We start from the raw sequence: 12,238 nt of genomic DNA, 5'->3' as shown, positions 1-12,238 counted from the left end.
ATCAGGGAGAGAGGGGAAGAGGAGAGGAGATCAAAATAAGCCGACTGGAGGATAGAGAAGAGAGGACAGCGAGGAGTCGGGACCGCTTCATGAAAACGAGGTCGGCTGAAACATCTGGAGCAAAACTGAATTTGGACATAAATTACGCACAGCCTGCAGCCCGAGCGCCCCCGGCAGACTTCCTGCTTCCAATGACGCCTAATAGTTTTGGTTGAAATTAACCAAAACGCGAGCAGAATGCACACTGGACAAATACTTCTCGCGGTTTAAGTAACTCAAGTAATAAGTTGCAGAGGCGCATATCTTCTGGAAACTCGTTTTGCGCTTTGCGCCAAGTCGATCTCGGTCGCGTCGTTTTCGTTTATTGGATACGTCTTTTCACAGACAATGTTTTGACATATAGCAAAGTAAATATTGCGCAAACTGTTACAGGAAGATCTGTCTATTTTGTATAGTTTTTTTTTGGAGAGTCGAGTTATGGCACCGGAGCTCAAATCGCTTGTCCGACTGCTGCTGCTGGCGGTGGTGTGGGAGCTGAGCGCACATGGAGCGACGGAGCGTCAAGTCAATCCAGAGGTGAGGAATAAATCCAGAGGTGAAGAACAGACCAAAAAGAGAAGAGCATACATTCACAATAGATTAATAAACCCAGATAAATACATTCAGAATCAAATGAGGAGAAATGCATGAGCTTGTATTGTGGTCGTGGGCAGAGACGTGGGGCGGGGGGGGTAGTTATATTCAGAGGGATGGGGGAGATGTAATTGTTGACATCTGTCCTAAATTAGACTCTGCGGACTCGAAGGAGGTGGGTTTAACCCAGTGAGCTGAGGTACCAGGTCTAAGTTGTGCTGTAGACCAGGGAAGAGTTTCCTGTTCTTCTCTGTTCTGTTCTTTGTACTTAGATCTGATCTGATCTGTCTGCAGTATCAGCAGTCCTCCAACCACACAGCCAGCATAACAGCAGGAAGTTCTGTATTTATCTTGCAGGATGTGAGTTGTTATGATACTCCTACACACCTGCTTCCCTCAGTATCATAAGTCAATACTTTTTATGGTGGGCCATAGAGTGGGGTCAAACGTCTCTCTCGTCATTTTATCCTGCCTATGGAATTATAAGTCCAGCTGAGGCAGTGGAAGGAAACTCCATTGACCTATACGACTGTCAATTTAAAGGCACAATCTGTGATTTAAATGTCAGCAGAGGAGCTGGCATACCACCACCATTTGTTAGCACAAGAGCAAGATACATCTATGTATATTTCCCAAATAAGATCAACTAAGAAATATACAACAGTATACTCTTTCCCTATGAATCAAATTACTTTTGTGTGAGTTGTTTGTGACCAAATGAGCATATATTTGGCTAACCCAGTAGCTTTACTAGAGATTCAAATTTTATCGGGAGAGAGAAATGACGCAACACTGTAATCTGACTCTCCTGATGCTGTGCTACAAATGCCCAGATAAAGTTCCAAAACTATTTATTGTATCAAGTTATGTTTAACATATTCTAGGCTTCAATGGTGGACATACATTGGATGAGATTCAACATGTGAAGCAGATAGCCCTTAAAACCACATCTAAGCCATGTTTATTGTATCAGCCAAAAGAGCTGCAGGAAATGTCTGGTAATAAACATTAATAATAATAATAAAAGAAGGTAGTCGCACATGTTTTTTTTGTGCTGGTAATTGATCCTGGAGGAAGACAGCAAGAGTGTGATAGTTACAACCATGAATTGAATGTAGTAGGAAGTAAAACATGGAGAAGAGTTACAAGTTCTTTGGAGTTGATCAAAAAGAACAGCGGCATCAACATTAAATAACCGGTAAACCAATGAACAAACCGGACATGTCTAATGTCCACATAAGAGGAAATGGAACTTTTAGCTACTTCACAAAGGAGCATAAGTGATTTTCGTGGTAGTAGTTTCGTGGTAGAAGTTTCTGTGGAAAATTGTACCAAAGTGCTGGAAAGTGTGCTTGTTCAATAAGTTTATGTTAATTTAGTGATTCACCCCCTATGTTTTTATTATGGTTTTTTTAATAAAAAACACTGCTTCCTGTGTCTATATTTACTTCAAACATGGGATGTTTGTTATCGCATACATTGCCTCCACAAACCAATTGGTTGTGTTTAAATGAACAATAAGTCTAATTAAGTGAATGGTTGAGTCTTGTTACGGAGTGGGTTGATGAACAGTCGGGGTTGGGAGGATACAGAGGTAATTTCCTGTGGTCTGTGGTAGAGACAGGAAGTGGATAGTGGGTTTGCGTTCACCGCTAAAAAACAATTGGTGTGTCAGCAACCGAGTCTGTGTGAGACTCACTGGCACACTCACTCACACATACACACACCTAATCTCATATGTGCACAGATCTTTTCTTTTGCACACTCACACAGAAATGCCTACATGCTGAGGTCATTCACTGCAGAGGAAGATAAATGTTCATGAGTCGAGATGATGAAAGCAAAGCCGGGGAAGACAGTGAGGAGACTGTTGCTGACTAGAAAGGAGGGCATTGTGGCGATATGAGTGATGCAATCTGGGAAAAGGACAGTTGGAAAATGGAGCAATTATCCCGTTGAATTGGACAGGATGTAGATCACAGCTGTCATACACACATATCCTGTATGAATATATATCTCTTTCCTTGTGCTGCTAACGAGAATAAGCAGTGACCTAAGAGAATTCAGATTGGTTCAACTGGTAACTTTTAACCAGTCCCATCTTGATGTCCGACCAGTCTTTCAGCAGAAGGAAGGAAGGAAGGAAGGAAGGAAGGAAGGAAGAACGGGTGCATCGTTTTTAGACAAAGCCACATCCTTAAGATCCCCAGGGCCTGAGGGCTGCCTCCCTGAGGAAATATAGGAGGTGTTGAAGGAAATAAGGTAATACGCAAAGTCATTACCTCATTTCCTGTTCATAAAGGAAGCGAGCAACAAGCCAAATTTCAGGGAAGCATTTTCTTGGGATTGTCTTATTGCTCAAATGACATTGGCAGAGATGAGTGTTTTTCCACTCTTGGGTCACAAAGTCTTATTGATGTTGGCTGGAGAATGGTTGTTTTAATAGACAGCAGCTGGTGGATTTAAACACACACCCACTTACACATTTAAGACCTTTTTTTTACTTGTGTGACAAGGAGCTCCTGGCCAGAGGGGTCAGCAACATCGCACATGTTATCCTAAAGGAACAGCATTAGCCTCGGGCAAATGTCGGCATGAAGAATCTTTAAAAGTCAAATTTTAACTTGTTGTGCTGGATATACACACAAACTCCCTCACACACACAAACGCACACAATCACAAGGCAATAGCGAGCTGTTGCAAGTGTAGTGGGAGCACATGTCGGACAGAACTGCAGCTCTCTGGACAGACTTAATGGATGTGTCATGAGGACCTGTGTGTGTGCTGTGTACCCAGCATGCCTCAGTTGGACTCCCATCGCTGTTGACCAAAGTTTCTTTCCATTGGCCCTCACCAAACGGAACAACTGACTCCCTTTCTTTTCTGAAATGCAATCCCTCCGTGTCCCTCTTGTCATCCGATGCAAAATGTGTGTGTGTCGGGGGGATGCATATTCTTTAAAAAAAAGAAGGAATTAAAATCCTTTTTTTTAAATTTAAATTTGTTATAATCCTTTATTATTATTATTTATCTGCATTTTACCCATCCCTAGTAATTAAGGAGCAGTGTGCTGCTGTGAAGCACTGGGGCTTCAGTGTCTTTCTCAAGGACACTTCAACATGCAAACTATGGGGGAGAACAGGGATTGAACCGGCTACCTTGCCAAATATTAGTTTTTTTTTGCACAGATATAACTTTATTTGCATTGTTATAAAAAAGTGATTGCACATGTTATTAGTTTTTGTCTGATGAAGCAATCTGGTTTACTTGAACGGGATTTCAATTGTCTTTATTCTATTATTTGAAAAAGCACGGATGGAGGAGTCATAAAAAGTTGGACCATTTTGTTACAATTTTGTTGGGGCGGTGGGGCCTGAACATTTTTCTTCCACTAAAGTGGGGTGTGGCGGAAAAGGTTTGAGAACCACTGGTTTAAAGTAATGGATGAACAGTGAAGTAGTTAGTTTAAAGTAATAAATAGACTGTAAAGTAGTTAGTTTAAAGTAATGGATAAACTAGTTAAAATAGGTAATACAACTAATGAACACACAGTTATTTAAATAGTTTGCGCAAGGTTGAAATTGTTAGCTAAAAGTAATATATAAATAATGGAAATTATGGGTTGTCAGGATATTTGAATTCATTGGACAAGGCTGTGTGCGCACGTGTGGTTCAGAACCACTGCTCTACATCAAAGGATTGTATTAGCTTGGGTTGTCATCTCCTATGCCACTGTAAATAGTGAATAGTAAATTCCCTCTTCCTGCTACAGCTGTAGTTACTCAGCTCATTAGTCTGGTCAAAAATAGCAACAGTGCAACAGTGAATAAGACTTTGTCAAGTCACCTTAGGGACCGGAGAAAGAGGTGTGGGAGCCTGGAAGTTAAAACAAGTGTTCAGTGTCACTCAACAGAAATCTTTTGACTGATTTTGTAGAAAAGAAAAACAGTGAATGTCTGAAAGAGAAGAATAAGGTTGCAAGCACCGTTTTTCCTTATAATCACAGTGAAATACATGAGATGCTAAAGCTTGTGTTTGACTTTATGTGGATGTGCTGGAACAGTGGAAAACAGTGAGTCTTTATGTGTCCACTGGAGCTACGTGGGTGAGTCAGAACCAGAAAGGGCTCATTCAGGGGTGAAGTCTAAACATTGAGACCTCCGTGTCTCCCAAGGACAGACAGAGAGGGAAAGATTAGACCCTTAAGGGCCTAAAAAATTTTGCCATTCACTGCTGCCCAAAGTATAGCCATGTTTTAAATAGAAACCTACAGACCTGAACACATATTCATATAATCTATGTCAGCACTACTTTGCTTTGTACTGTACACTATCAGGGGAAACAGGCTGAAACAGGGCATTTAATGATGAGCGACAGACCTTTTTAAATCCAAATGGGCTCCATAGCATTTCTGTTGCATTTTTTGTTAATTTTGTAGCAGTCAGGAAGTTAACAGGGATCACGGCTGTTGCCCCATCAACAGAATGGCAATGAAAAATGTCCATACAGCAACAATTGAGTGGCTCTGGGTGTGGTTGTTCAGAAGTATTTACCCTGAAGTCTCTGGGTTTTCCATAAGAGAGGGATGAGGGAGAGGGGGTGGAGTGACGAGGCGAAGACAGGGACATGGACGTGGGGGGAAGAGTTTGACTCTGAGGTTTGGATGCGCAGAGGAAGAAATTCCCAGTTAAATTACTGACTGACGTTGCTGCTCCACTGGAGACATCGGTTGAGGTTGTCCAAGGCCTGAGTCTCACCCTGGGACACTCCCTATCTTTCTCTCTTCTCTCTTTTCAATCCTCTTCACTGCCCAAACACCCACTACGCCCATGGTTTTTAATCAGAACTATGCAAAGCAGATCTCAGTAAGTTAAGTCATATCGAGCCCTAGCGTGCCAGAAGAAAAAAAAATCAAACGCATTACTAAAAGTTCACGACAAGCTCACAAAGTGATTATGTACAGCAGAATATCGAAGTGGTTTTGGTTTTCACTGCGCTCACAATAGCCTCAGTGTTATTTGTCAGCTCTCGCTTGAGAGGGGAAGAGTGTAGGAGCCGCTGTGTGGGAGAGGTGCGGAGCCGAGCCGCTGGTACACGTCCAGATGTCCAACCGGCACCACAGCAAAATGGGTTTCCAGGGGAAAGTAAGGTCAAGCTAAGTTGAGACCCAGGGAACTCACTGACCATCATGTGTGCTTGAAGGGCTTCAATGTAAACTAACACAGGCGAGAGTTCAGGTGTACGTGTTGCAATCTGCCTTGAAACACAAACTAGTAGCTACAGAATAATTTCCATGTAGAAACTGAAGTTAATCTTTAACTCTCAGGGGCTTTCCTCATTCAGTTTCTGTCTCTGGGTTTTGTTGAAACCTGAACTGTCTTTGTTTGACTCTTTTATGGGAGCTTAAGCGTGGCCTTTTCTTACATGCTGACCGTCGTGCTGATTAATCATGGTCTTCAGTGGAGAGACGAATGTTGATGGTTGAATAGCTTTTGTGTTTCCTCATTGAACAGAGACATGCCAGGTGCTTGAAATTATGTTGCCCCGACTATCCAAATATCCAGATATCAAAACACCAGAAAGAATTACTCAAAAGCTTATTTTTCAGTGAGGAATGTGTTGTTGCTGCAGTCACATAAAAACATCCTGCACTTGTGGTTATAATCAGCATCATACCAAGTAGTTCTCCTACCCTGGATCAGCTTTGTTAAACAACAAGAATCAGGTGTGATAGGACTGTTTTTATGGGTCTGTTTCTAATTAGACCTTTTTTTTCTCCCTCTGTCATGAGACTGGAGTTTCCTTGGTTTCATTTTTGTCATATGTTTCACGGCTCATACTGATCTCTCCTCTTTTTCCTTTTGTTTTGCTTTACAGTCGTGGCTGCAGCAGTACGGTTACCTGCCCCCGGGGGACATGAGGACCCACGCCCTCCGCTCCCCTCACTCTGTCTCCTCGGCCATCGGCGCCATGCAGAGATTCTACGGCCTCACCGTCACTGGCACCTTTGACACCAACACGATTGAGTGAGCGACCTCAAACAGCTGTACTCCGCATGTAGAAAAAGTGTGGACTTTTCAAACTTACACTATCTCCTGCCGTGTTTTGAGTGGACTGTGTCTCGTCTTCGGCAGGGCCATGCAGCGACCGCGCTGTGGCGTGCCAGATAAGTTTGGTGCCGAGCTGAAGAGCAACCTGAGGAGGAAGAGGTACGCCATCCAGGGCCTGAAGTGGGACAAGAATGAAATAACTTTCTCGTAAGTAAATGTGTCTCCGGAGGCACGATAAAACTCTTTGCTTAAGCTTATCTTTGTACCCAATGAACCGACATGTGAAAACACAAACTGATGAGGGGACTATTGAGCAACTGAAAGCTTTTCCTTTTCTATAATAATGACATGTCTCACCCTCCCTTCCCCCCTCACACTCTGCAGTATACAGAACTACACCCCTAAGGTGGGTGAGTACGAGAGCAACGAGGCTATCAGGAAGGCCTTCAAGGTGTGGGAGGGCGTCACCCCGCTTCGTTTCCGGGAAATCCCCTACAGTTACATCCGGGACAAGGTGGAGGAGTTTGCCGACATTATGCTCTTCTTCGCCGAGGGTTTCCACGGCGACAGCAGCCCATTCGATGGAGAGGGGGGCTTCCTAGCACATGCCTATTTCCCCAGTCATGGCATCGGTGGGGACACCCACTTTGACGCGGCTGAGCCATGGACTGTTGGGAGTAAGAATCTGTTTGGTGAGGCTCCTTTGAATCTGTGTTGAAACTGACATTTTGATAAATGAGGGAGAACTTCTTTCAATGGTGATTACCCTGAAACTGATGATGCCACAATGTTGGGAGTTCCTCTGTATGTTGGTAGTCAGCAGGACACAAATCTGCTGCTAACCTGAAAAACACAAGCAGCAACATGTCCAGTCTTGTGCCAGTAGATTTAAGGGAGTTAATACCCTGTGCTATGTTGATGCTGCAGAAATGAAGAAGTGTTTCTTTCTGGAGTGTTGCACTGTCAGCTGTTTGAGTGACTCATCTCCTTATGATCTGCAGATGATTTAATCTTTGATTTACTGAAGTGATAAGTATTTGTGTGCGTTTGAGTCACATAAAAATGAGGAAACTGCAACATGAACTCCTTCTCCTTCAGTATCTATTGTCTCATCAGCATAAGAGGGAAAACTCCTAAAATGGTCTTTTGGTGTTGACACTATTTCAGGTAATGATTTGTTCCTGGTTGCGGTCCATGAACTGGGCCATGCTTTGGGTCTGGAGCACTCCAACGACCCTTCAGCCATCATGGCTCCCTTCTACCAGTGGATGGACACAGACAACTTCGAGCTTCCTGACGACGATCGCAGAGGAGTACAGCAACTTTATGGTACGTTGGCTGCCACTCAACATCACGACCTTTACTTTCCTAACTGAAGTGATACATTACCAGAAATCTGAAGAAAGGTAGATATACAACGTTGTGTCTTTCCAATGATCTATAAGATCCTTTCTATTTTTGTTGAATCTTTTGTTTCTGTAATCCTTGGTACTCTTATTTTCTCTCTGTTGCCTGCTACTACAATTATCTATTTTTATTAAGCTTCACTGGATCCAACTGAACCAGCAGTAGAAGCGTAAACGTTGCCATTAGGTTCAATAAAACCCTTTTCACACAGGTTCTGGATCAGGCCCTCATACCCCCGATGTTTCACCCCGCACACCGGACAGCAACCCAGACCCCACATATCCACCAGACAAGCCTCACTATGGCCCCAACATCTGTGACGGACACTTCGACACCATCGCCATCCTCAGAGGGGAAATGTTTGTGTTCAAGGTGAACTCTCACAACCTCGTCGGACTTGTATTATGTCCGTTTGACGAGCAGGCTGTTCATTGAATCTCTTTTCCCTTTCAGGATAAATGGTTCTGGAGGGTCCGTAACAACCAGGTTCTGGATGGATATCCCATGCCAAATGGCCACTTTTGGAGGGGATTGCCCACCCATGTCAATTCCGCGTTTGAAAGGGAAGATGGGAAATTTGTTTTCTTTAAAGGCAAGTCTGGCTTCACAATAGTAACATTTAAAAGACTTCCCTTAAAAGCAGTCATAATCAAGCAGTCAACATCATGCAGTTATCTCATGTGTGTAACTTTCTGCCTTTCTCTCTCTCGCTCTCTCTTTCCAGGGGACAAGTACTGGGTGTTCACTGAATCAATTCTGGATGCTAGCTACCCGCAGACTCTAAAGGAAATGGGCACTGGGCTTCCCAAAGATCGAATAGATGCTGCTCTCTACTACACCCCCACTGGACAGACATATTACTTCAGAGCCAACAAGTTAGTCATCTTCTTTAGTGTGTGTGTGTGTGTGTGTGTGTGTGTGTGTGTGTGTGTGTGTGTGTGTGTGTGTGTGTGTGTGTGTGTGTGTGTGTGTGTGTGTGTGTGTGTGTGTGTGTGTGTGTGTGTGTGTGTGTGTGTCATATCCCATAATGAAACTGTACTGAAGTTTCTAAACAACTGACTCCAAAGAGCGTCCGTTTGTGTCAACACCACCAAAATGATATGTTTGAATATTGACCATATAAGGTCAAAAACCTGAGGTCAGTCACTTATCCTGAATTACAACCTGCATATCATTTAAACATTGAAATAAACCCTGAGGAACTTTAAAGCTTGCTGAGCCCCACCATGTTTACACTGTAGTCATTGTTTTAAAACAGCAGGGTGGCGAGTGCAAACAGACTCCCACATAAATAGAGTCCATGAGAAGTGTATGCCTTTATTAAAAAAAAGAAAAAATCTATGTACCATATTTCGACAGAAAACACACATATTGTGATCTGCTTGGTTTAGTTCAGCAGAATCACTTCAAGTTTCAAGTTCCTGAAGGAATCTACGTAAAGAACAAGTCGCAAGTCCCAGAAACCTTTTGGCTAATGAAAAGTCAAGTCTCCTGAATTCCTTAAGTCTGGTCTTAAGTCTGTTAGAACAAGTCTCAAGTTATTTAGTGTAAGTAGAAGTCAAGACTCGAGTCTTCCAGGGCTCTGAATGAGACATGAACTCATCATAACCGTTTTTCTCTTGACCTTTGCCCTCTCATTCTTGGTTTAGATATTACCGTTTCAACGAAGGTTCACGAAGCGTCGACAGCGGCTATCCAAAAGCTATCAGTGTGTGGCAAGGAGTGCCTGACAACATCAAGGCCGCCTTCATGAGCAAGGATCAAGGTATGATATTACCTTGACTTTCTTTTCTCACATCGTAGTGTGAACCGATACTTGTAGATGTTGCTTTTCTTCTCACATTTCTTTCTTCAATCCCCCCAGTGTACACCTACTTCTACAAAGCCAACAAGTACTGGAAGTTCAACAACCAGATGATGCGTGTGGAGCCGGGATACCCCAAATCTGCCCTTCGGGACTGGATGGGCTGCCCCAACGAAGACCCCAAGACGGACGGAGGAAGAGGCGGCGGAGGCGGTGGACACGACAAGGACAAGGAGAGGGAGAAGGACAAGGAGCGGGAGGATAAGGACAGAACCAGGGACAGGGAGAGGGAAAGAGAGAGGGAGACGGACACGGAAAAGGAGGAGGAAACGGAGGTGATCATTATTGAAGTAGACGAGGAGGAAGGGCTCGGGGGTGGCAGCGGAGCAGCTGCTGTGGTGGTGCCGCTCTTCCTGTTAGTGTGTGTGATTGCGACTCTGGCTGCCTTGGTGTTTTTCCGTCGGTACGGTACCCCCCGCCGACTCCTCTACTGCCAACGATCTTTACTAGACAAGGTGTAGACGGAGGAGGAGGAGGAGAGGAGGAGACGACAGGGAGAGAAAGAGAACAAACACGTGGAAGGAATTCTTAAACATAGATAATGAGAGCAGAAGAGATAAAAAAAAAATGGAGAAAGAGCAGGAGGAAAAGCACCAGAGTTACATTTTAAATGTCCGTACCACTGCCAGATTTCTTTTGCTCCATCGCTCAACCACTCCATCCTTCCATTTTTGTTTCTCTTTTCTATTCTGTCTCTGCCTCTCTCCTCGTGGTTACTGACGCTAGCTCATTGCTGTTTGTTTTAGCCTTTTTTTCAAAGTCTTATTTCCAGTTCCTGTCAGTGGTCAGTGTTTGTGTCCGTGTGAATTTCCGCTTCGAACCTTCATTTCCGTGACGCACGTTCTTGCATGTTCTTCCGAGTGAGCGAGGAGCGCGTTTGATGGTTCGTGCCTTCTTCTTCCCTGAGCAACACATTTAGAAAGCACAGTGACAATGCCACTGTGCTTTCTAAATGTTCTTTTTAGTCTTCCAGCAGAGTACCAAGTCAGAGCCAGTATGGACCATTAAAAGGAGAACAAAACATTAGCTTAAGTCTTTTTGAAGCATGAGATAGAATCATATCAATAAAAGCAATACATTTGACTGTCTTTTCAATGTCTTTAGTGCTGATTATTATTATAAATGATGCTGTCATTATTATTATGACTAATAGTATTCTTGTTGTTGTCCTACGTGTAAAGAATGTGTTTTTTTGTACATTGTCATTAAAAAGTCCTGCTGGACAGTGACATACAGTTTTTAAAGTGGCCTTAATTTTATAAATGTGTGGGGACAGTGAATGGGGTTATGTATTCTTGAAACTTGATTGTTTTTTTTGTTTGTTTTTTACCTTGAATCAATCTCAAATGAAATAAATTGAAGATCTGAAAATGACTCATTTTTTGTCATTGACTTGTTTACAGTTATTAGTCAGGGGTTATAAGTAGTTTAACAACAATGATAATTATACTAGTGATACTGATGCTGATAACAATGTGTTCTCAATGGGATTGTGTGTGTGTGTGTGTGTGTGTGTGTGTGTGTGTGTGTGTGTGTGTGTGTTTATGTCTTTACTCACTTATCCTTTTTAAAGCTTTTCTTAACATAATAAAGTAACTTCAAAAGGTTTCTGTGCTTTGATTTTCACGAAGTAAACCATTCACTTCATATTTCGTTCTTGATGTCATCTTTCTGTGAACTGCTTTGAGCAGAACTGGAGTCACTCACTCCCTTAGTGCGGCGAGATTTCCATGTCGGTCCCAACTGCTTTCACATGATCCAGCTTCTACCTGTTTTATTATGCTCTCCCCCCGTCTGGTCCTCACCATGTCCTCCTGGACCTCCAGGTTTCTTGCTCCCCCGATTGCATCGCTCTTCTTTTCCTGGGGCTCGGAAACTTGCAGGCCAGAATCTGGGTCGGAAAGCGCGGACTGGATCCAAAGCTTAAGTAGAAACAGAGATGAAGAGGATTGTGTAAAGTCGTTGCTGCACAGCAGGAAAACATATCTCAGCTATACGGTTAGAGAGACAGGGTGTGTGTGTATGAGGACCAAAGCCTCTTTACAAGAGAAGGTGCATCAGGGAAGTGGACCACAAGTTCTTTGGATCTCGGGTTTGATAAGCATGTGGCGAGTTTTAATATCCTATGACGAATGTGGTCAACACAGATCCCCGCAAGTTTAGCAATACAACCATGCGCTCATGCATGTTCTTGCACCACTATAAATGCCTTTATTTGTGCATTATGCACTGTGTATATGTACACTCCCATCCGCCATGAGCCAATAAAAGCTCAAACAGCAAA

General features: G+C 43.3%; 1 protein-coding gene across 1 annotated transcript; it reads left to right on the top strand.

Moving 5' to 3' along the window:
- Window positions 1-465: 465 nt before the first annotated feature.
- Window positions 466-11,329, top strand: mmp14b (matrix metallopeptidase 14b (membrane-inserted)). Its single transcript, XM_079222299.1, has 10 exons — window positions 466-576; window positions 6,511-6,659; window positions 6,768-6,890; window positions 7,068-7,375; window positions 7,851-8,012; window positions 8,302-8,462; window positions 8,544-8,682; window positions 8,815-8,965; window positions 9,740-9,855; window positions 9,955-11,329. The coding sequence occupies exons 1-10, from the start codon at window positions 478-480 to the stop codon at window positions 10,413-10,415; spliced, it is 1,869 nt and encodes a 622-aa protein (XP_079078425.1). The 5' UTR covers window positions 466-477; the 3' UTR covers window positions 10,416-11,329.
- The last annotated feature ends 909 nt before the right edge of the window (window positions 11,330-12,238 follow it).

This window comes from Taurulus bubalis (genome assembly GCF_910589615.1).
Source record: "Taurulus bubalis genome assembly, chromosome: 1".
Lineage (NCBI taxonomy): Eukaryota > Metazoa > Chordata > Actinopteri > Perciformes > Cottidae > Taurulus > Taurulus bubalis.
This window is presented reverse-complemented; position numbering and strand designations above follow the sequence as displayed.

Coding starts and splice junctions, on each gene's coding strand:
- mmp14b (XM_079222299.1), top strand. CDS start 478: ATGGCACCGGAGCTCAAATCGCTTGTCCGACTGCTGCTGCTGGCGGTG. Junction 8,683..8,814: donor GAAATTTGTTTTCTTTAAAG/GCAAGTCTGGCT, acceptor CTCTCTTTCCAG/GGGACAAGTACTGGGTGTTC. Junction 9,856..9,954: donor CTTCATGAGCAAGGATCAAG/GTATGATATTAC, acceptor CAATCCCCCCAG/TGTACACCTACTTCTACAAA.